Source organism: Phallusia mammillata, chromosome 6, assembly GCF_965637545.1.
Source record: "Phallusia mammillata chromosome 6, kaPhaMamm4.hap1.1, whole genome shotgun sequence".
NCBI lineage: Eukaryota > Metazoa > Chordata > Ascidiacea > Phlebobranchia > Ascidiidae > Phallusia > Phallusia mammillata.
In genome coordinates this window covers 23975681-24000513 of record NC_137257.1, presented here as the reverse complement: position 1 = coordinate 24000513, position 24833 = coordinate 23975681, and the positions used below count along the sequence as shown (strand labels likewise).

Below are 24833 nucleotides of genomic sequence, written 5' to 3'. Positions count from 1 at the left end.
GACTTCATAATTAAGCTTTTTCATTTTAATCCACAACTTGCTTTTGGTTACCAGATTTATTATTGATATAGATGAAAAAACTGAAACCAGAATTTGAAGCGTTTGTTGCGAATAAAAAAACTGTTTCTTCAAAAAAGAAGTTGTTTATATTTAATGTTTGTTTACTACAATTTTTGTTCCACTAGCTTGTAACTTACTGAATGAACTTCAATACAAGTGATACAACCTGTGCTGGATTTACGGCCCGAAACGTACTCACTATTAAACCTTGTAACCTCACACAGTTTAAGTTATGTAAGGCAGTGCTTTTCAACCGGGTGTATTGTACACCCCAGGGTGTACCATAATTTTTAAAGGGTGTACCACTTTGATGGGGTGTACTGGGGTGTACCAGATACAAAATAAAATATACCCATGACTAGGTATCACAATAGGCAGGTTTCAGTTTAACAGACTGACTGGAGTGTACAATATATGGCACAACATGCATATCAATTAGTGTACGTAGATTTTGAGATACAAAACTCTATTTGTGACGTCATAGTTTAACATTTCATTTCATAATCGATGTTAATGGTAGTTCATTTTGAAGTAGAAAGTGGATTATGGCTTGTTGGTATTTTGCTCATCATTATTTCTGTTAGGACCACAGAATCAGTGTGTTACAGGGTTGAACATTTTTTTCACTGGGGTGTACAAATTTTGAGTGAACGTTGAAAGGGTGTACCGCTTCAAAAAAGGTTGACAAGCACTGATGTAAGGTATCACTTTAACATCAGAGGTGTGTAATGCTCTGGTTATTGACGGGACCGCCGATTTTGTCTTGTGCAATCCACAAAGGCAAATATTGAATGCAATGCAAAAGCAACCACAACCCCTGTGTCAACCACTGTGCAGTCAAAAAGCCCAGGATGAATAACTCGTCTGCCAACAATGCTTTATCGTGTCGTTTTTTGTGTTTTTTGATCTTATTTTTGCATGTAGAATAAATACATTTTGGCGTGTCAATATGTCAGCAGCTCAGCTATAATTTTCACATAGCAATAATTGAAACGACAATACCAAATTAAAATTGCCAAAAGAGCTGTTTTATATTATGCATTTCACCAACACTTTAAATATCGTCCTTCTTACAAAAATGCTACATTATTTCTTTGTTGTGCTTTGAAAAAAAAATAGACTGAGAAACCGTTTATGTTGCCGTTAGATTATTTCTGGGCGCTGTAAACAACATAAATTCGAATGATTGATTGCTTGATTGGTAGTAGATAGATTAAACTACCTGTCGTGCATGTTTGAATTGAATAGTACCATTGCTGACAAATCTACAGCGGTATTTGACCCCTCTTTCCCCTACACGTCAAAACAACGCCAATTCAAGCCACATGCTCAATGTGGTTGCACGCATGGATGCGCAAAAAAAGAGAAAAAAAGGTTCTGGTGGGAGAGAAAAAGAGGAGCGGAGTGAGAGGAGTAAGAGGAGGAAATTATTCTGCACTGCTTGACTAAACCTGCACGCACATTTCAAAAACGACCATGGCAGGGCATGTGGCTGAAAGAGAGCTTTTGCCCAAAGAGGCTGAGTTACTTAATTATAGATGGGTAATTCTCGTCGCTTCGTTCTTGCTTCGGGTGTTGATTTTTGGAAGCCTGTTTTCAGTGGGTGTTTTGTACGTCGAGTGGTTAGGTGAATTTAGTGCAAGTCGTGGTGAAGCAGCATGGATTGGGTCAATAGCTACTGGTTCAACTTTACTTATGGGTAAGTCAATCGTTGTGTGGTACTTCCTTTGATTTAAAACTAATTACCGCGACTTTATCATTGCCCAAAATACCATTCACTTCATAGACATAGACAATAATGACTGTTCTATTGACTTTGTTATCATATTCTATTGACTTTGTCTGCAACAGAGTCTATTTATTGCATAGAAGTTCCGTAAATGTTTTGGATGAAGTTGCTATTAGTCTGTAAGCACAGCAAGCAATTATGTTTTTTGCAGCTTCGTAGCTATCGTGTTGTACGGTTGGGCAATGATGTATTTCTGTTTTCGCAAAAAAGCGGATTTCCTGTGAACAAATTGTATACATAACATAACCATAAACGCGCATGTTGCATGCAGTGACAAACATGCACAACACAAATGTTTTGTTCGTAAATATACATATCTTATTACCGATTGCCTTTGCCGCGTTTTATGCATTGGTGCATTCAATGCCTATTTGAGCTGTTTTTACACTTGCCCATATCAGGACACACTAGGTTTTAGAGATTGAATACAATTAAAAGGCTGATAAGCTATGTATCAAAGCTATTTAAATCTGTGGTTTTTAATCTGTGTCCTCCAAAGAGTCAGTGTTTAAACCACAGCCAATTGCGACTGTATGATCAGCAACCAAAGTCAACGGTACTTAAGCACCAGCCAATACCGCGACCAGTTACACAAAATCAGGCTAAAAGCAGTGAGAAACCAGAGATAGTTTTGAATTACGAAACTCAAAAGTTTTTGGCAAAGTTCGTGTAGGGCCCCTTCATGGTTGAGTGTACATCAAAGCAACATTTCTGTTATGTAAGTGTTTACTTTGCTGATTCATTGTGGGACGCACAAACTGAGAAGCTGCTGTGTATTTGGGGGTTTCGTGGCATTCTTTTTGGCTTCCGTGATGTTTATTGAGTCTTTGTGGCGCCCAAAAAATATTTACCGCTCGATTCAGGCAATTTAATGGCAATTCAGCATATTCACATTCGTAACTTATTTGAACACCAACGCTCATGAAATTGAACTAGTCACTGCATAAAACACCCAGGCGTGTTTAATTCTGCACAACCAACTCAATTTCTTTTTATCATTATATCACTGCACGCTGGGAATATTCTCGTGTTTGCACCTCCATATTAGGATTTGGAAAGTTTTTTTTTAAGATTTCAGTTCTTAAGGATTTTAGTTGTTAAGTCGAATGCGGTCTCGTGCCAACATTGCAATAACCAAGCTAATTTAATGTGTCGCCCCGTACCCTCTTCAATTAACCCCCAGTTTCAGGCCGAAATTTACACTATCATGGTGAATGAAACAACGTTGTTTAACAATTATTTGCCGATGCGAAACTACGACCGGTATCGAGTTATTGGAATTTCCGTATTTCTTGTTTAACCAGTTTGTGTGGTTATAGCGTAGCAACTAAGGTTACGTACGTAAAGCTAAACTTAAGAGGACAGAAATTAGAGGAAATTGGAGCCAAGAAGGTCAGATTTTACGTTTACTTTGTTGTTTGAATATTAAAGAAACGCCCTGTCGTTAGAAAGTTGCCTAAACTACACATTGTTGGTAAGCTTAGTTAAAAAGTTATGAGATACAAGTGCGGTTTTAAAATCGTCGCTTCGATGGGGATAAAACTTAGTAACAAAACACAACGAACAGCAGATAGATGGACAGGATGACCTCGGTACACACTAATCTGTGTCACACACACGTAAAAACGGGAAATAATCAGAGTTACAGTTTCCCATGTGCTAGAAACGTCCATAAATTAACAATGCATAGTTCGCATTTGTTGATGTATAGTAACATAATATTGGGTTGTTTTCACACAACAGCCATTTCATGCGCCATTTGACAAATAATTCGAGAAGTTTTGGTATTGTGACATAACACGCTTCTGTACACTTGTTTTCTGTGGACTTATGGAAAAGTTTTTAAGAAACGTATTGGTCTGTGCATGTGTTTTTCTGTGTGTGTGTGTGTGTTAATGTCAAAGCGTAAGTACTTAAACCACACCCTTGAAATCTGGCTATCGTCAAAACTGGACAAGCCTGCAAAGTCCTTGGCGCATTGAAAAAGTTGGCCCTCAGCCAAATCGAGCAGAATTTGAAGTATTTAGCTTTTGTTGCACTATCCCTTAATTTGCACATTTAAAGCCTTTATTTCTAGTTTCCTATGAACATTTTTTTCTTACGTTAAAAACATAAAGGGTTTTTGTTATTCAGCAATTGTCTGTTTTCCTATGGCAATAATATTGGCATGTCTGTTTGGCTAAAATGAACATACATTCTTAACTGGAATCAGCCCTGAAGCAAAACAGCTTGTCCTGTTGTCAATATTTATTTGGGGGAAACTGTGTTGGTCATCGCTGCAATCATTAACATGGCACGAACTCCTTGTTGTTTACCTTCTTGTCGATATCCCTTGCAAAATACATGTTGCAATAGTGAAGTGCTGTTAACGTTAAACTATTGTTTCTTATAGTCGACATGACATCATTGGTATTAGAATGCCGATTCTGACTCAAAACCAACTGCTGTGAGTTAGTTTTTCAACTCTTGAAACGAATGCTGACTAATTTTAACTCTAAACCACTGTTTTGCGATTAACTTTTAATCACTTATGCATATTGATATACTGTACCAACAATTGATAAACAATGACGTGCTTTATTATTCAAACGTTTCGACAAATGCTTGTGTGTCATCATCAGTGATAGTTACACCTGTTTATATGTGACAAAATAATCCCAAGCCAATGTTTTTGTTTTTTTGTTTTTACACAAGCCTAATCAATCTATTCAGACAGATTGGTTTTTTTACACAGCAAATACAAATATACTTTTTTACGCAGCTAATACAAATATACCCTTGGTGGGGACATGTAAATTGAGTGTGTTAGACGTAATAACGAAAGGTGTCTGGGGGTATTCACGGCTTGTGAGTCTTCTCTTTTTTGTGGTCGTTTATGGTGCGGGAAAGTTAAGTGTTTACGAGAACCGGGAGATAGTAGACCTGCTATTCGACGAACGCAATCACGTGGTCACATGGCAAGATACCACAATTTAAATACACACGCATGTTCAACACGTGTAAAGGTTATGCTATATTACAAAACCATGACCCAGAGCAAGCGCATGAAGCAGAAGTAACCTTTTCGCTGTGACGGCAGCATCGCAGATACTTTTTTCACCAACGTCTTATTTTTTTGTTTATAAAATACTGAAGTAAAAATAGGTTTATCTCGTACATATACTGTCTAATGGCGCCTAAAAAGCCAAAATTAATTTCTAACTTGATGCACAGATTCAGCTGAACAGTCTAGCGATCAGTCTATATATTGTTTATGACGTTACCATCTATTCTATATTGTAACACATGATGTGGTGCCTTTTCGCATTGTTTGCACACAATAGGGGCACAAAAAGTCGGACACATATGCTTTCTAGGCTAATAATACTCTTTTTAGTGTCACAAAATCTGTTTGGAGCAGCTTTGAAATCCCGATGTATAATATGTCAAGTATTACTTATGTCACGACTGCCAGTACATACGTTGTAGCAAACATGTTCACGGCCGCAGGTTGTGCACCCCTGGTCCAAAGCCTTTCATACGTGCTTGCCAAGTACCTTTTAAGCGGTACTAATTAGATTCGTACTGTGCGGTGGTAAAATGTTTTCAGAGGACGTTAAAAGTTTGTCTAAAAAATAGACAGATGCTCACTACTCATTTACGTAGACACCTTAGACACTAGACTTTAGAAGTACAGTGTCAAAACTAAAATTTCCTCATAGTTTGTACAAAATGTTGTCAACAGCAACTGTTGAAACGTCAAGCTCTCCGACAGTTTAGTTATTTTTTTGAACTTCAATATATATCTTTTGCATAATATTTTTCGGATAAAAAAAGGTCTGTTCGTGTTAGGACGTAAACCCTAGCAAATCAATGTTTTAACGAGTACAACGTACGTCTTGCTCATGAATAATTTAAATCAGAAACATGTGTACTAGTGCAAAGTCCTGTAAGCGTGTAGGAGGTATTTTCCACAATGCAATCTAACTAGATTTTGTAAGTTGCTATCTTAGTTTAAAACGTATGTTTTTACTCATAACAAAGCCTGTGTGCAAAAAATAACTTTAAATAACATCAAATAACAAAAAAAAAACGCTCTCAAATTCGGCAAAAATTTGCACCTAATATTCCTTATGTGTGATAAGTAAATTTTTACAAACCTACTTTAACAGGTCCTGTAGCGAGCGCCTTATTGGAACGTTTCAGTTGTCGCCAAACGATCACGTGCAGCGGTATCGCTATGGCAACAGGTCTCGTGATCAGCTCTTTCGCCACCGGGGTTCCGTTTCTCTGTGTCAGTTTTGGAATTGTAACAGGTTGGTTTGTTTCAGACGAAAATTGTTTTATTTTTGATTCTTAAGCTTCAAGAACGCAATAAACCTAAACTTGATCTTTTTTAACCCATTCTTTTCAACTTTTTCCTATTTTGTTTGTAATTTGGTCAGGATAATTTTAAAATTATCTCATAACATTGTTTTTATTGTTTTGTTAAGTGGAGGAACTGGTTCAAATGACATAAAATTCTGCTTTATACAACAGTTTTTTTTTTTCATTTGTGAACTTCGACCGTTTTCTTTCATCAAACTAAATAAACCCTTAGGTAAAGAACTCTTTAAACTGAAATTGGCGAAATTAAAATGTGTGTCTTTCGAAATGCATTCCAAAATATGCGATACAAAAAAATGCGACAAAAACAATTTTGACAAGCAATTGTGGTTGTTTGCTTAAATTTATTTAAAACTTTGAACGTTATAAAACACTTTCGATATTTGCACTGGTGTACTTTATTTGGTTCGGTTGCGGTTTTACAGCGTCGAACGTTTTTCCTTAGGCGTAAAACACTCAAAACCTTTCCCAGCAGCTCCAAATACCTTTGCTTTCACATTTACGACGTTGTTAACTGCACTGTGGCGTCATAAATCCATCGTTCCCCGCAAAACAAAGATAATTTACCCCAATAGCCGAAGGATTTATGATCAACTGCCAAAAAGCGACAAGACTGTCTTTGCTCACTTAACATTCAATTGCTGCGGCTGAAACAGCAAAGAACAAAACCAGATTAAGGAATAAATAATGTTAAAAAAACGTAATAGTCAACAAAACAATAATTTATGTTGAATAACTTGCGTTTTTAATTAATTTTAATTGATTGAACTTCTAAACTTCTACAGCAATATTGTAAAACCTTCTGATAGTCATTACTTTTTTGGGGGATTCATTAATGGTTATCGTTGGCTTAATTAACATGGTCATAATTTGTCTTTTGAAAGTTATTTCTTTTGCACTTTGCATCAAAAGATCTTAAATGGCAAAAGCTATTTACCAACTGTTGTATTCTTGAAGTTGTTGTATTGATGAACACAAGTGAAATAGTATGATTCAACAGAACACGAGCATTATTATATAATGCAACTAAAGGCCATTGACATTGCACTAAGTTACGCCAGATTAAGCAATACTGTGCTTAGGGACCCTAATTGAAATGTCAGAAATGCTACAACGCCATAGAAATACAAGGCTCGAAATAAGTTGCTAAATAAAACACAACGTTAGAAATGACAACACAACAGTAGAAATCTTTAACGCCAACTTTTTTTAAAAGATAAATTTCACTCAGGCATCATCAATATGTTGTGGATGATTTTAGCCATCATCAATATGTTATTCAAATAGATTTGGATTTTAAATTTATGAAAATTTATGTAGTATTATAAATATTGAGAACAGTTTTAAAAAAGACCGTAAATTTTATTGTGTCACAAATTATAACACGTTCGTTACATAATTTTTTTAGGTTTTTAATAAAAATATTTTGTGTCTAGGCTGTGCAGGGGGAATAGCTAACCTGGCTTCCGTCGTTGCAATCAACCAATACTTTGATAAACAGCGCCCTTTAGCGATGGGGATTGGTTCTGGTGGAGTCGGTATTGGTGCTTTTATCTTCGGATTGCTGCAAGAACGCTTTGTGCGCGATTATTCATGGCGGGTAAAAACAAAAAAACTTCTTCGTTGTAAAATGATTCACTCCACTAAACCAGTGGTTCTCAATCTTGTGCGGATCGCGTACCACCAGACAACTTATTCTATCGCTGCGTACCACCCAAACCTAAACCCTGTTTGAATGGATTGGCCAAGAAATAATCCCACTTTCTCAACCTGGCTAGCATATTTAGTAATTACAAAAAAGGCCAAAAACACCAGTTACGCCCAAACCAGGGCTGATCAGTTGGGTCTGTTCAGTTACAATTTAAATTGCACTTAAAATAGGTATCACAGAAAGCTACTCGCGTACCACCTGAAAAGTTCTGACGTGCTACTAGTGGTGCACGTACCGCAGATTGAGAACCACTGCACTAAACTAAATGCTGTGTGCAACAAAAAACTACCATGATTCAACATCGAATAATTTAAGCTTATAGCAGTTTAAACAATTTTAACGCTAGAACACCGCATGACCAGGAGGTGTTTTTGTGGATATTATTTCAGATCATTACAGTTTTCCGATAATTTGCAATAGTTGCCAAACTTGCTAGGCGATTTATATATTGTAAAACTAGGTATCTGTAAGCAATTAATATTAAAACGTAGGAATATTTGATTTAGTCAAGATTTTAAAGGCAAATCACACAAAAACAAATTGGTCCAGGTCGTTTCATTGTATTATTTCTATGCAGGGTTCGCTTCTGCTCGTTGGTGCCCTCCAGCTGCACGTGGTCGTGTGCGGTTTGCTGATCGTTCATCCGAACCAGTTACTTCATTGTGACGGAATAAGGTCGTGTCGTGGGAAAGAGTTTGACAGGGTAAACAGGTACCGCATGCAACGACATTATGATGTCATAGTTGAAGTACTTTTTGATCTTGTTGGAAATTTCGTTTTGGCAAAAAAGCGCAATTTTAACGAATTAATTCAACACTTCTAAAATCTCGGACACTTCAAGATTTTCAATTATTGTTTTTAGTTTTTTTACGTTCTAAATCAGTGGTTTCCAACTGGTGGTTTCTGATAACGTATTGATTTGTCCACAGGACATTGGTTTTAAACCGGAAATAGTTACATATAATTTATTAAAAAATCAATAAGAAAAAAGCTTATCCAAGTTATTGTCTATTTACTGTGAGCTGTTTTTTAATATTGCTCTTCGAAATTCTGTATTAAAGGAATATATTTCAAGCCAATATGCTTGTTGTGGATGTTTTCTTTATCCTTACTTAACAATGGACTGGTCCACGATATTCGTTTAATTGAACTGGTGGTCCATGGCCTGAAACGAGTTGAGAATCACTGTTTCAAATGATGCTGAAACGCATATGTTTGCATGTAATATATTTTTTATGGTATTTTTGTTCATATTTTGGTAAAAAACATGCCTGCTATAACAATATGGTTTGCTATAACATGAAGCCTTCTAACGCATTCTCAGCTGTTGTTTATTGTTGCATAATGGCACAGACTCAAGTGGACAAACGGTTGTCGCTAGATGGCGACATCGACGTAATTCCTTGCGACAAGGAAATCGCGGTGCTTATGTTGGACAAGAGTAATACTACAAATTCGGATGAGCGAAAGCACCGTAGACGGAGCACCTTTCAGATTATTAGAGCCAAAATGAGGTAAAATGCGGTAATTTTTTTTTTAATATTTAGCATATTAAAGCGTTTGAATTTTAAAATGTAATGTTTTAGGTTGTGTTTGACTTCTATTGACAAAAACGTTTGATAATTGTGAAACTTAAATCAGCCCCCTCTAAGCGTCCAAATGCACGTACAAAACCATGTACAAGTCCCGCATTTTTTAATAAGAATCTCTATATGATTTCTATTGTAGGTTGACAGACAAAACCTTCAGTTTAATAAAGGATCCAATCTTTATTGCTTTGTTTTTGAGTGATTTTTTGTCTTGGTTGGTTCAGTTTGTGCCTTATGTTCATCTTCCAGAGAGGGCAAATATGCTGGGTAAGTAAAAATAATGTTTAAACTATTTTTATGTAGGTTTCTTAGTTATTACGTTCTTCAATACAAAGTTTTCGCACACACAACTAAAAAACAATACTTTTTTCCTTTGTTGGTGCGACAAATTTGTTTTGTGTAGAATATTTGTGTCCAAACAGTTTGTTGACAATAAAATACATGTTAATTTTTTTTTAATAAAATGAAAATACTGCGTTATTGTATTATGCGCCAAAATGCAATCGAATCATTCTCAACCATTTCAACTCAGTTGTGATTAGATTTTTTACTGTAAACCCAAATAAGAATAACTTTTATGTTTTCAGGAATACCGGACGGGGCTATCCTGCTCTCAATTATGGGAATAATGAACGCAGTCGGAAAAATTGGCTTTGGAACATTTTGCACCTTGTTTAATCTCCCTGTATTCAAGGTTTACGTTTTAGCGCAGGTAATTGACGCCAACACTACAAATTTCAGAATACTGATTGTTTTTCTTGCTTGGTTTGTACATTTTCGAACATTTATACAATTTCATCGTTTTATACAATTCAATAAATTACTTTGGTCAACTGATATGTCCTAATGATGTCACGCTTACGTCACGAAAAAGCGGACAATGTTTTACGAACATGACATTGTTTTGTTTTTTGATTGTATCGCTTTATTTTTTAACATCATACCCGAGTATTGGGGGCTCAGCAGTGCAAGTTTCGTGTCTAATATATTTTACGGTTAAATGAAAAGGGAAAAAAAAATTTGAACTTTTATCGCCAGACATACTGTACTGCCAACACAGTTTTTGTCTGATGAAATTCGGTACTAACGTTAAGACGGCCCCATTCAGGTGGCCTTTATAAGAAAAAATAAATGATATTCAACAAACAACCACATTTTGCAGGTTTTCTTTGGTCTTGTGACGGTTCTTAGTCCATTTTGCGTCAGTTTTTGGTCTCTGGCCGTTTTTGCAGCCTTCTTTGGGCTTTTGAGCGGGAATTATGGACTTATGATGGTTATTCCCTCACAACAACTGGGTGAAGAGCGGTTTGCGCTTGCCTATGGCATTATGCTTGCAGGGGAGGGTATAGGGGTGTTTCTGGGACCCCCGTTGGTGGGTAAGTACTGGGATTTCCCTTAAAGTTTGCATTAAGTTTTTACTTTGTTGTCGTAGCAACAAAAATGAAAAAAATGACATGAAAGTTTTAAAATTTCTATGCGGTTAACTTAATTTCAGTGTTTCTTAACTGTTACCCCCGAGAACAAACCAATGGATTTCAAACGAACATCAAAATTACCTACTGCGACGTAATCTAACAGAACCTCAAAAATTATAATGCAATATAATCCCTCTAATGTGGAATCACCCCTATTTGGGGTAAATACCCACAGGTTAAGAACCACTGATCATAGTATATAGCAGTTGTTCCCATCTTTTTTTTGACGAATCCTCCTTTAACCATTTAAAACGTTTTCATTCTTCCCAATATACTCATAGTAGATGCTAAACTATACAAAGATTATTAAAATTGGGTCTTTTATCATTTTACAGGTCATATTACCAGGGCAAAAGTGTGTATTTACAAAATACATGTAAAATTGAAAGTAAATTCCTTCCCCCAAGTTTTAAATATCCTCTTTTGGTTACAAATCACTAATTGCAAATAAATTGATCCAAAATACTTCATTTTTATTTATTTTTAAGGTTGGATGTCTGATGCTTCGGAATCTTACGACTCTTCGTTTTTTGTCGCCGGTTCTGTTCTACTACTCAGCGCGCTCATCCTACTTATTCACCCCGTCGTTTGCTTTTACAAGAAACGAAAAGGAGAAAAAAATTCCATTCGCCGTGCGTGGACGTGACAAAAATATTAGCCCCCTAGATGGCGTAATGGTTCACAGCATTCAAAATTTTATTTAGTGGGGGAAGTTGGGCAGGAACTTGGCCGAAAGGTCTGGCGCGCCTGACCCATACACAGACATAAAAAAAACTGATCGGGATTCGTCCCCGGGAGAGTCCTGGGTTCGAACCCCGTGAAAAAAAAAATAGTGGGGGAAGTTTCAAAACAAAAAATATCGTTTATGGTTGATTGAAAGTTGCTCCTCAAAACGACATGGCTACAGCATAATATTACTTGTTTTCATCTTTCATACATTTTAATGTGTTCATTATTTGTTACTACAAAAAAAAAACGAAAATACAAAAAACAACTAATTGTTTCACAGTTTAGACTCAAAAGATCAGAATTTTGTCTTTTTCTACAACTGACGCCAACATTCTAACATAACGTTTACAAAAATCTCTTTGCAGCTGTTTATGGGTCACCATCTACTGGTCTTAGCCTTTTTCCACGTGTAGTCTTTAAATCTACAACTACTGAAAAATTGTAGTAATTTACATTAAATTTTAAAGCAATTCAAAGTATTGTGATGTATTGACTGGCGCACAAAATGTTTTACGTGGAAGATCTAACAGTAAAAGTTTTATGTCGACTTGAGATATAACTAAAATGCCAGTTATTTTAACTTAGTTTGATGCAGAAGACAATCGATTTTGTTTATTAATTTGAGTCATTTCAGCCATATTTTTCGCATTAGAACCGTTTTTGAAGTAAGAAGATGTGCTCGTTTGCAGATTGCGAGGTGGTTATAAAGTGGAATTGGGCATGTTTTTAATAGTGATGTACCGAATCGGCTAAATTTCGATTCGGCCGAAACCGAATATTCGGTGGTTTTGCCGAATAAATTCGGCCGAATCAACCGAATTATTTATGACGTCACGCGAAGTCGTACGCTACGCGTTTGACATAAAAAATGTTTATCTACCAGGCAACTAGTGCAGAATAGTTGTGTTTCGTCCTCATTTTCGTTCTGTGGGGTTTAAATTGCGATTGGCAACCTGCCAATGAATTACTAATTTCTTGACCGCAGTGTGAAAAACGATAATGTGTTAAAAAAGATAAACAGAGACGCGATTTTCGTTATGTTTGGGCTTTTGAAAGATTGCGTGGTACCTTAATAAGCAGAAAAGACACGTTTAACGCTTTAAACTTTGTGTTCGTAAAAGATTCGGTTTCGGCCGAATCGCAACAAATTATTCGGCCGAAACCGAATCTTTGAAAAAATGACCGATTCGGCCGAATAAATTCGGCAAACCGAATATTCGGTACATCTCTAGTTTTTAACACAAAATGTCAGTGTTTGTTTCTTGCACTAAACAAAAATAACGGACATGCCATATTTAGTAAAATCTGATACACATCGCTATTGAATATAAGTAAAGAAAACTGAGGTTAAACACCATATTTTAGGTTAGGATGAACATAAATTCAATACTGGGATCAGCCCTGAAGCGTTTATGCAGTCCAGCGATCTCATTAAGTCAGGCCCATTGCAGGCGTTACACCGAATACAATTTTATGGTTTTAACAACACTAATATTGAGTGGCAAAACCTTAATGTAGAAGTGAAAGGATCACTAAATAAACAACAAACATTTAAACTCAGAATTTAAGTGAAATTAAAAGTAAACTTTTAAACATTAGGTTTTAGGCCTCATTCTTAACTTTATCGTTCACAACCAAGCAGCACGTTGCCGAAAAATTTCAAATCACGTGCTTAATTTTAAACCACGCACCTCAAGACCGTTACGCTTGGTTGAGCACCAGACGTGACGTGTCAGCAGAACAAAAAGTCGTCAAGAGCCCGAGGCCTCAGAACGCGATAAAATTTCCACCTCAGCCGGAAAACTCGCAATTTAAAACAGACGAAGCGAAACGAGTTTTGGGGTCCGTTCGGTTCAGCGTAACTCAGCCACTTCGAGCTTTGGTAAATCGTACGTGCCATGGGGTAATTGGACCCAACTAGGCGGCTTGAGAAATGGTCAAAAGGTAAAGCGGTTTTTGAGAAAAAGTAGTGTTTTTTCTAGACTACAACTCGGCCACTTTGGTCTGTTGAATTGTCTGTGAAATTTGTTAAATATTTTAAAACAGTTTAAATTTACATTTTACTGATGTACTGTAGAAAGTTAGGTTTATTTTTTGTTGGCGTGGTTTTAAACTTAAATTGGACTGAGAAAACTAACTCACAGAAAAGGCAGTATTCACCAACTTTTCGACTATGTGCTTAATATAACGCTAGGTGCTATGTTTTATGGATGTTGAAAAAGTGTGTCAAACTCATTTCAAATTGGCTAATTATCGTTGATAAGACGTAATTAATGACATTTTTCTGGATGTCAAATAACGTTGTGATAAAAAAGGTGGCTAAAATTTAAAAGAGTTTCTATGGGCGAAACAGCAAAGTAATCGTTTTAAATTTAAGTATAAATGAATAACAATTCGTTATTATGTCGAAAACTGGAATTTTTAAATTTTGTTTTTGTTTTACTCATATAGATAGATAGACGATGCTATAATGTTACCAAATTTGTAGTTTAATCTAAAGTATCATTTCTAAGGATTTTAAACGACTTTCCAACAGCTTTTCAGATTTTAAAGTGTTAATTTACGTAAAAGGTTTCGCCACACCACACCTGGCCGCCTGTACGCACGTGGGTTAGGAGAAATACTCTTTGGGTTTTCCCTCCCATGTATGGTCAAACGTATACCTGCACATTCATCGTAAATCGGTTGTAACTTTACCACACATGATATCATGATTCTTTACGTAGTTTTGTGATGTAATGCATCTTAAGCGGTTAGAACGGAGAAATTTACTTAATTAAGAGTGTTTCTGAGATAACATGATTTAAAATCAGTTCATTTTTCAACAAAGAAATATGAAGGTTAGGTCTAAAACATTTCTAACATCATACTAATGTTTCGTCAATGAAATTATGAATTATGGGGGGGGCTATGTTTCGTTTTTCAAATTTATTTTGTCAGTAAATTATAATCAGCGTTTTAACAATTACTGTTAAAGTTAAGTAAAGTCATGTTTATTGACGCGTTTAATTTGATTTTATTCTATTTGTGAGATATATGTGTTAAAAATCCTTATGTTTATTATAAGTTTGGCCGTCTTTTAAACATTGAAAAAGTGGTAGTTTTTTTCTTTTTCTATTTTAAACAAACTGCCTTTGTAAAAAAAATAAAAAAGGACGAACTGTTAACAATCAGAATGTTTGCAATTATTATCACTATGGTAACAGTTACATTCTCGCAACACAAAGCGTGTTATTTTATCACAATTACGTCACTAAAAGTAGTCTCTAACCACAATCGGTAAAGTGGTAAGTTCTGGAATGTTAGAATGAATCGAATAGCGCTGAAACCGGATCTGAGATGTTTTATTTCTTTTCACCCGTCGATCGTTGATGGTTTTGTTCACAAAGTTTTGTAATTAGATTAAGAGCAATAGTAAAGCCAGTAGTAGTAGCGTCCATATACTGTTGTTAAGGAGTGGAGAATTCCTATTAATTCACTTCTACTGGACGCTGATGCCGATTTGTCCACAAACCTACGCTTTGTGCAGTGCCTAAATTGTGACGTCATTCACTATGACGTCATCAATGTTTTAATTTCGTTGTGATGTTGTCGGAACGATTACTCTAAACGCCTAAATAGAATGTCCATGTTTTCACTTTACTTCAATAACAATTTTGTCTGTCTAAAGCTACTTTTGGGTAGTTTTTGAATGTCTTGTTGCCTAGAATTTGAACAAGAACGTTTTTTAGGATGTTCTTGAGAAAAGATCGAATTGTTGGACATGTACTGGTTCCTTGTTGTTTAACGAGCTTGTAGAACAAGTTTCAACGTTTTTTGTTTGTTTGTTTTTCGCTAGCCGGTGTGTAAAACGATCCAGCAAATTGTAGCAATCTAGCCCACTTTACGAGTACCCTTTTATAAAATCATTTTAATGATAATTATTTCCGAAACAAAATCATTTATGACAAAAAGTAATATTACAACTAACCACTAAGAATATTTCGCCAAATCACTGACTACACAGTCATGTGCCTTTATCACTTAAACCCCAGACCTCCCTATCTCAGTCACAAGTGGGTCTACTCTATAGTGACGCAACAAGGGTGCCTTTTGTGACGTGGCGAAACGTCAAAGTTGTCGTCACGCGTCAATGAGCCCCACATTTTCCCGCGCAGACCCGCCGACTCGGTCAAAAAATAATGTTGTTTCAGCCCAGTTGAGTGAAGAGAGGAGTTGGAAAGCTATAGAGCGTTCCACTGTGGGTCGTTCTCGAATTGGGGATGAATAAATAATGGATTGGAGCCGTCGCCGCACACAATGCCTTGGCGCCCTTTTTGCCATTCAGCGTCAGCGGAGCGTTAAACACTCGTATCAGACCTCGTGGCAAGTTTGTTCAGCCAGTTTCAAATCGTAGCCCTCACGAAGGTTCTGGTGTGGGGTGGTATATTCTAGTGTTTGAAGATTGTCCAGGATTTGTGCATGCGTTTGTGACGTCAGAGTGTGATGACGTTTTGCTTAGACACGTCACTAGTCTTGTTGCAGCTAACACGAAGATGAACAGTGCTGGGTTTTATGTAGTTCTTCGAATATGTCTGCAAAAAACGTGCTGTTTTATGCCAGTGGTGGCTAATTTTGTTTAAGACAAATTTGCAGCACTCCATGTGTGAAGTTTCAGACAATTATTGTGACATGACAAAAAACTCGTACTTTCGAAAGTGTTACACAACATTTGAATGTGTGTTAGCCTCAATAATTTGAAGTTTGATAAAGTGGCGTTTTGAATTATTCTGACAAACTCTACAGAAAGAGCCCATGAAAGTCGTAAGGTTTGATTTAGCAAATGCTATTTAACGTTCGAACGTCCCGCTCTAAACACTAGAGTTAATGATTAACTAGATTCTACCTTATCTCAAACTGTTTTAGTGGTATCACCGCGAATCGTGTGAAATCGTGTGTTTACCAACCAACAACTGTCGTCTATTTGCAAAAGCACATATTCTGAAATAGTTGTGAAAAAATGCCAACTTTCTGCGTTAAACCGAATTGATGTATTTAAATAAGTAGATGTACAACCACATTATACATACACTTAATGTATTTTTGGTTTAAAAACTTTTTATTGATTTTTTTAAATTTAAAAATGTTCCTTGCATTAAACGAATGAGTTTAACCAGCTTTGTTAGTCTAGTATTTAATAACTTTGATTTGCTTATTGTTTAATGGTATTGAACATTTAAATTGGTTTCGTCAATTGAAAAATCAACACAATACTTTTGTGTGTAGGCATATAGGGCCAAGTTATCTTTTGTCCAATTCTGGTTCAATACATATTTCTTGAAAACCACATCCCCCTGTTTACTGTCTTCTGCTTTCATTTGTTTGGACAAGCCTACTGAAAATGTCAGGGTCTGTTTAATGTTGGGTTCATTTCAACACTGACGCAACAAAGCATGTTTGATATTTGTTCGTTTGTCAGTTCTGATTCCGATTTTAGTGAAGTGAACAAAAAACGAAACAAAAATGTTAAATAAATCCGTGGACACTGGGCGTTAACTTTAAAATTTGCAATATGTTGTTCGATATTTCAACTAGGTTGAATTTTACTGCAATATGTTAGATTTCTTGCACTAAAAATTTAGGTTGTTTCAAATTTAACCCCCAATTTTTTTTTATTTAATCATTTGATTTCTAAGTGTAGTGGTTGTTGCTGTTCCAATGATTGTTATGCCATAAATTACTAGACTCACCTCAAGGACATCATGCTTTACAAACATTCAGTTCAAGTTGATGTGAACAGTGTGGGCATATTTCGAGTTGATTTTGAACGTGGTGTTTATGTTTAAACCCAGTAATCAGCCAATCACGATCACTTCAGGCACTGACGTTGCAGTTCGTCCATCGATCGTCAGTTTTATGTCGAACATTATTTGCGCATTCCTTAAATATTTTCGACTCCAGCGATTTTTTTGCTGAAACAAGATGTGAGATGGATTTGTCGAGTAATCGTGATGCAAGGCTTAGTCGTTTTATGCAAGTGCATGTATAGAATTGGATAATTTCTCTGTTTAAGCGCCTGAAAAGAATTTAAACCGAATTTAAAATACCTTCAACAGAACTAACAGTCTAATTACTCGCAAATTTTCTGTTTTGGGGGTGAATTTTGGTATGTTTCAGCAACTGAGTCGTGCGTGTTGCCATACAGACAAAACTTGAGTTATAAATCCAATAACTTGACTTGTATGTTGCGAATGTATTTTTAAAAGTGACTTTGACTTTTTCACCTTGAATCGAAATTTAATCATACTAAAGTAGATGTAACGTAGGTCAGCATAAGAACAAGTAATCCTTGTGACATGTAAAGATTAAATTCCGCACAGCAATCTTACATTGCCTGAGGGCCATGAAGCTTGAAGTGTTTTGCGATGATAGCATCGTTTCTACCGTGGCCCTTGTTTGAAATTAGCTGTTCGTTGTTTCGCGATAGGGGTTTAAGTTTTTAATTTAACATTACCTGTCAGATACTTTTTGTTTGCTAATGTATTTCATAACAAGTTTTTGGAAAATAATGATACTTTTTTTACTTTGCTTTCAGCGTGTGTTTGATGGGGTTTATGTTTTTGAGACTAGAGAAATACAACATTTAAATTGCGTTTTGAACAAAATTAATCGGGTTATAAAAGGTTTTTAGAGAACGGGCTTGTAAAAAGCCAACTTGTAGAAAAAGCTTATTTATATAACGTGTTGTTTTTGACGTTGTTGCTTGGTTTAGTGACGCATTTGGCATTTTGCTTGTAAGCATAGACATAAAACGTGCTGGTTATTTGTGATTAAACTCCAGCATAATTGTTGCTAAACAATGAAAAATGGTAGTATTTGTTTTGTTGAAAAATCTGTCATCAAATTATTTCAATATAGAATAAGTTAATTACAAGTTTGTTGACAAAAAGAGAGTAGTTTTTTACCGATTGAAAAAAAGAAAAACAAATCTGTTGAAATACGTTTGTCGTTTCATCTGTTTACAATTTCCAAAGCTGTAAATTAAATTTTACGCTTAGACTGTATTTGGCGTTGCACAGCATAACGCAAGTTCATTAGAGTTTGGTTCTTTTCGCTGTAAAGCCGTCGCCACGCTTAACTGCCCAACATTCGTACAGTCATTGTTATTACAGAAGCAGAACCCCAAGCTCTCGTCAGGCTTATACCAACTGCAGCATCCAATGTAAAGCGCTTTATGCGAACTGGTTGGTATAAACCGGTACTTCAAGTTGCTATGCGACCCCACACTACGGGGCGGATCATAGAGATTTTGAATTTTCCTAGTGTAAAATCGATCTTCAGTGACAGAGGAATCAAACTGATTTAGTGAACCGAGTTAGGCGAATGGGTATGCCCATATTTGGTCACGTCTGCACCGTACGTTGAAAGTGTTACAACGGAGATTTTGTAGGTAATAAAAACAGCGCGCTATTGGCTGTTTTGCGCGGGCGGACTGGGTTCTGGTCACATGATAGTGGTTAACTTGTGTTGTCACATTTTCACCTCGATCATGGGATCGCCTTTTAAAGAGCAGTGTGTCGCAATACATAAACATTTTCTCTGAGAAGAAATCATCATTGTTTGGGGTTCCTGTTTTAAATGAATGGGTTTTGAGACAGAACACTAACATAGTTGTCTGTCCAGTGTTTAATTTCTCCACAAGGGTCCTATTTGTCTTCTTGGAAACTGGGTCAGTTTTCAGTTTAATCAACACAAGTGTTTCGCTCCATTTATCCACCTTCGCAGAAACTTTTTTCTTAGCTTTTATTCGGCAGGCCATGAAGGTGTTTATAGTTTTTCTGTAGTAAACTCAAAAATTTGCAAAATTATTGCGTTGCATAGGGTTTAGCAAACATAAGTTAACAAAAAGTAAAAAACGTTTTTTATCAACATTGCTTTATGTAGAGATTGGCTGGCATACCCAAGTAGTTTGTTATAATCGTATTAGGTACTTTTTTAATGTTAAGATTTAATGCGGGCTTGATAATAATACATCAGCGAAAAAATGTGTTGAATACAAGTAAACGATTTTTGGCAGCTGGTTAAAAAACGAAAGCAAATTTCAAATAATACAATATTACAAGGACATACGCTTCAGCAGACAGCCCTCTGCTTTTCATTGTGATAGATTGGGATTTGGTTTTATCTTCAAGCTGTGCCTTTGGCATTCCTCTTCGCTCTTATAAATGCGGATTAATGGTTTTAAAGGATTACTATGGCTTCATCTGCGTACGAAGGTTTATTGATTCGTTTTCATGTCTCTCGATGTACTGGTCTTGAATTACATATCCATATCAGTCGGTAATATTCTGTAAGAATGTGCAAGCAGTGTATAGTGTAATGTAATTATAATGCTAAATTTAGATATATAGAAATAAAGACATTGTAAATGTAGAAAGCCAGAGTTCTACTGTTGTTCTTTGTAAAGTTGTGTTGCAAGAACAAAGCCAAAAAAGACTGCTCGAAATTTAGACATAAAAAGGAGTGAAAAAGTGAACCTGTTTTAGGACATTATCTGCCAATTGATGATCCTTTCTTATGATAAACCTCAAGTAACAAGCATTTGTGTTTTTTTGCTGAAAACTTTGCGAAAGATTTGGTTTTTGCTTTTTTGCTCAAAACGTTGACATTCTAAGGGCAGCTGACATAAAACAAAAGCAAATGTTTTGCAAATAAAAGCAAAAATCATGCAAATGGTTTATGGCGTCTAAGTTGAATGCCTTGACTGTAGCAGTAATGTTGCTTACGTGTTTTTAATATTTGTGTGTAGATCAGTTAATCATTGTGTTCGTTTGAGTTGTCTTTCGGGTTACCATTTTTGACTAGCCTTTGTATAATTGGGAACACGACCCATAAAACAAATGTTTGGAATAAGATCCCTTCATCTTTTTCTGCCGTTTTGTGCGTTAAATAGTTTATGTTTAAAAAATGAGATTTGTTTGGTAATAATTATTAGTTTTGTCCCGATATGCGAAAATACATCCCAATTTTATTTTATTTAATCCAGAAAAAAACCTGTTTAATCCAATGCACTTTGGATGTAACGCTTCGTAAAATTCGGTTGAGTGTTCTTGGAAATTTCGCTACTGAAAACATCTGCTAGTCTTTTCTTCCTCACAGGTCGTCAATCTTGTCAGTCGTGCAAACCTTGAATGGCGAGAACCTCACGTTTGACATCACAATCAAGGAAGCGTGACTGACCCACATACAGACATAAAAAAAACCTTGATCGGGATTCGTCCCCGGGAGTGTCCTGGGTTCGAACCCCGTGAAAAAAAACTCACTTTCCCCGAGAAATACGTGCTCAAAATTATTATCGTTATTTTTAAAAGTTTTGGTAACTTTAGATTTAGTAAAAAGATTGGTTAATGTATTATCTTGTGTTTTCGAGCTAACTTACGACAAAACTTTTGTTGTGATACCATAGTTGGCGATATATGGCACTAGCTAGCAGAGCAAAAAACACCTTGTTTTGTCTTTGCGAATATGCAATCACAGTAACACACACCTGTTGACACAAACGCAAGTAAAAACTATTCTGTCTCTGTTGGGACTCGAACTCACGACAAGAAATTTAAATGTTAGGCGTAAAAATCATCAAAAAGAAAATCTAAAAATAAAGTAAACAATTGTAATGGCACCCACGCGGGGTAAATACCCCTAAATTGACCCACACACCCCCGCATGCGCAACTTGTTATTTGCGCAGTCACGTGATGATTCATGATATCACGCTTCAGTGGTTTGCGTGGGCGAGACGTTTTCGGTGAAAAAATTGCGCCACATATTTTTTTCGCCACGACGATGCTTTTGTGTAGTTTCAAAACGGGTTTGGTCATGGAGAGGCGGTGGGCCGTGAAGTTAGTTCTGAGTACGTGGGTTGGTTTGCTTGACATTTCAGGTGATCTGGTCTATTGGTGAGGCGCGTTTTGTCATAACTATAACTTCGTTTCGGTTGCGAAAAAAAGAGTTTTCAACGTGTTTGGTATTTTGTCTTACGAGAAATAAAACTAGTATAACCCTGGGGGTATTGAATATTCTGAGCAAAAATATACAAGTTTGTGTAAGTGTTTAATTAGTCTACCAACCTAAAAACTATGTAATGTTTTAAACGAAAATACTGACTTTTATTAACTTTTTCGTTTAACTCGTTGGTTTACAATGATATTATTTCGAGTTATTTTCAAGTTCAAACGAGGCATATTTTTATTTTATTTTTCAACGTATGAAGCGCTGCATTGTGTATATCTATTGATACGGTATGTTAGTTTACTGTGCAAGCAGGTAGTAAAAATCGACACACAGATTTTTACGATTTCTTTTTATGGGGGTGTTGATTTTCTATAAAAGTCAGATCTGCTTAGGTAGTCACGAACGAGGGTCAGCATTACCATAAAATGAATTCGCAAACAGTTTCGACAGACAAATTGACTTCTATGACATCATAATAGAATAGTTCCTTTTTTTGCGACGTTTAAGTGTTTGTGAGAATTGTCAATGGGAAGTTTTTTGAAGTAGTTCCTGTTGCTGCAGGGTTTTAAATTGGGCCTTTTTTCTTTGTGTCAGAATAAAATTTAGGTAGATTTTCAACAGAATTAGTAAAATACAAATTACAACTTCTACGTAATGCCCGATGTCAGTTATTTATTTGCCATTATTTTAGATCATTTCAGGTTGAAGAAAGATATGAAAAGAAAAATATATCTTTAATCGATTTTGCTTTTCCCTGTTAGCATTCAGAACCCGATTATTGAACACCGTTTATCGATTTGACCCGCTATAAGCTCAACAAAGCCTATGGTTTACTGTAGACGTTAAGGTAGCCCGATGAAGGAATATGTTGCAGTGGTCAAACCATTGTCTCTAGGGAGCAGTTGATTTTAAAATGCAGGTTAAGCGCAAGAGTCAGTAAATGTAAAAAAGTAGAGTAGATCAAAACACTACTGGAGTAGTATATCATAGTGGGAAATTTAACACATTTCATGAAATTCAAGGCCAGTGTAAACTTAACTTAAACTTTGTGAAAACAAACACTTGAACATTTACTGTTTTGACAAGCGTTTTTGTCCTTAGCGTCAGTTACAATTTTAGCCTATATTTGAGGTGAACCAGCAAAGCCACAATCAATCAATTCCTGGCTGACCTGTCTAACCATGGGCTATCCCTTATAAATGTGTATAAGTCATGAATAATTAAGTCGTCCTTAAACCACATCCGCTGATTCGTAACTCTATAGGTTTTCTTCTTATAGCCCTCAAAACATGAAAACATTCCTCTTGAGGGCTCCGTCAATGTCGATCAATGATTGTGACGTCACAATGCACTTGCAGGTCACCCGGGGTCGTTGCTTAACGTGCATACGTCAGCAGGGGATTGGTTTTAGCCCCGAGCTGTAGCTGTAAAGGTTACCAGACGCACTGTTTGTTTATCTAAAAATAATTTGAAAAACTGCCAAGGCTATTCTTCAGTTATAGTACAAGATTGTAATGCAAGTCATAAAAAAGTTCGATGTAGTTAGGATGTACTTTAAAAATTCAAAATGTTGTGATGATAAGAAGTTGCCATTGATTTTGGCCTTGAAATGTTTATGCTTCAAATTAACCATTATGTGTCTAGTTTTTACCGAAATTTTATGTACATTTGAAATAACCTTTCCAAAAGCCTGCTACTAAAACTTATTAACTGCGCATTTACGTAGTCAGTGTGCATTACGTAATTGTCTATAAAACTGTGTTTACAAACAACAAAAGGTCGTGGTAAATTCAAAACGATAACTAATGAGTTATGTCCTTAAGTCAGAAGCGTTTTAAATCGTGTCATCAATTTTCATCGACTAAAGGAAGTTTAAACATTCGCTTGAACCGTATATAGCGCACTTGTCCTGAAGATTAACATAATTAGTCAAAGCAGTTTGATTTATACAGGAAGAGCGACCGAGTTATGAACCCCCACATAATTGATTTAGCTCTAAATCACACCTATATATACAGTAGGTTGTGCTTTCTCTTTTGTATAAACTATTAATAAGCCTGCTATATTAAGTTTGAGTTGGTTGCAAATCCCTTGGTTGCAGATTGGTTATTTATTTACTAAACGAAAATTTCATAAAGCGTTTAGTAAATGCTTGTGTTATTTGCTTAAAAAACTTTGTTGTTCAAAAAGGAAGATAACTCTCCGAATAAATGTAAAAAGCGACATGCTTTTTTATTCAAACCTTTCAGTTGTTATTTGCGTCATTAAATCTATCAACAGATCCATGTATAGTGTTTGTCATTCCATATTCCACATATATCTGTTTGATGTGGACATATTAAAACAGTTTTGACTCTTCAAAATTGAAGGAAGTTTACAACAGACCATGGGCATGTTGAGTAAATTGATCTCCCAAATTGGCCCATTAGGCGCAATTTAAAATCTTGTCTGGGCTTGCAAACCGTACATTGGTGTAGCTTGTACGTTATGTGTGTGTGGGCTCAGAGAATAAAGTATAATTCGCCACAAGTTTTGCACTTTTCTCATACAAGCTGCGAAATGTTGTACCCTTTGTCGGGAAGAAAATACGTTTTTTGTGGTCAAAAACCTAGTGAATTGGTTTTAAAATGTTAATCAGCTTGAACAAGAAATTTGATCAACAAGAATATGAAACTGTTTAAAATTGTAATGCCATGTTTAACGACTTTGACCAAACCTTTAGATCATGCTATTTATATGATGTTTGTGAGATCTTTTTGATAAAAGGTTAACCGGCTTGATCCGGACCAGTCTGGGCACCAGTTTATGACTTCTTGGTTTCCGTAACAATAGGAAAAGCGCTGTAAAATGATTTTCGTGTTTTGGGAAAATTGCTACGTTTGAAAGGAAATCGAATTGTTTGGTTTGATTTTCAAAAGACCTGACGTAATTTAAAGTGACCACTGAGATACTGTGGACAAGGACTATGTCCATTAGCGAACTGACCATCCGTTTTGGCGCCATTATGAAAACCCATCGGCCATCTTTTCCAACTTAAACTTTGTTTTGTGAAATATTAAATTGTGCGTTTTGTGAAAAACACACTTTTAAAGACAGTACAGCGAAAAACAAACCTTTGCCCTGCTG

The 24833-nt window shown here is 36.0% G+C and overlaps 1 protein-coding gene across 1 annotated transcript; it reads left to right on the top strand.

The window, feature by feature from the left end:
• Window positions 1-1512: 1512 nt before the first annotated feature.
• Window positions 1513-11995, top strand: LOC145233263 (monocarboxylate transporter 14-like). The gene is made up of 9 exons (XM_080097959.1): window positions 1513-1759; window positions 6001-6144; window positions 7651-7814; window positions 8503-8628; window positions 9279-9439; window positions 9654-9781; window positions 10102-10226; window positions 10677-10890; window positions 11478-11995. Exons 1-9 carry the CDS (start codon window positions 1537-1539, stop codon window positions 11633-11635), a joined length of 1443 nt encoding a protein of 480 aa, XP_079954085.1. The 5' UTR covers window positions 1513-1536; the 3' UTR covers window positions 11636-11995.
• Window positions 11996-24833: the final 12838 nt, after the last annotated feature.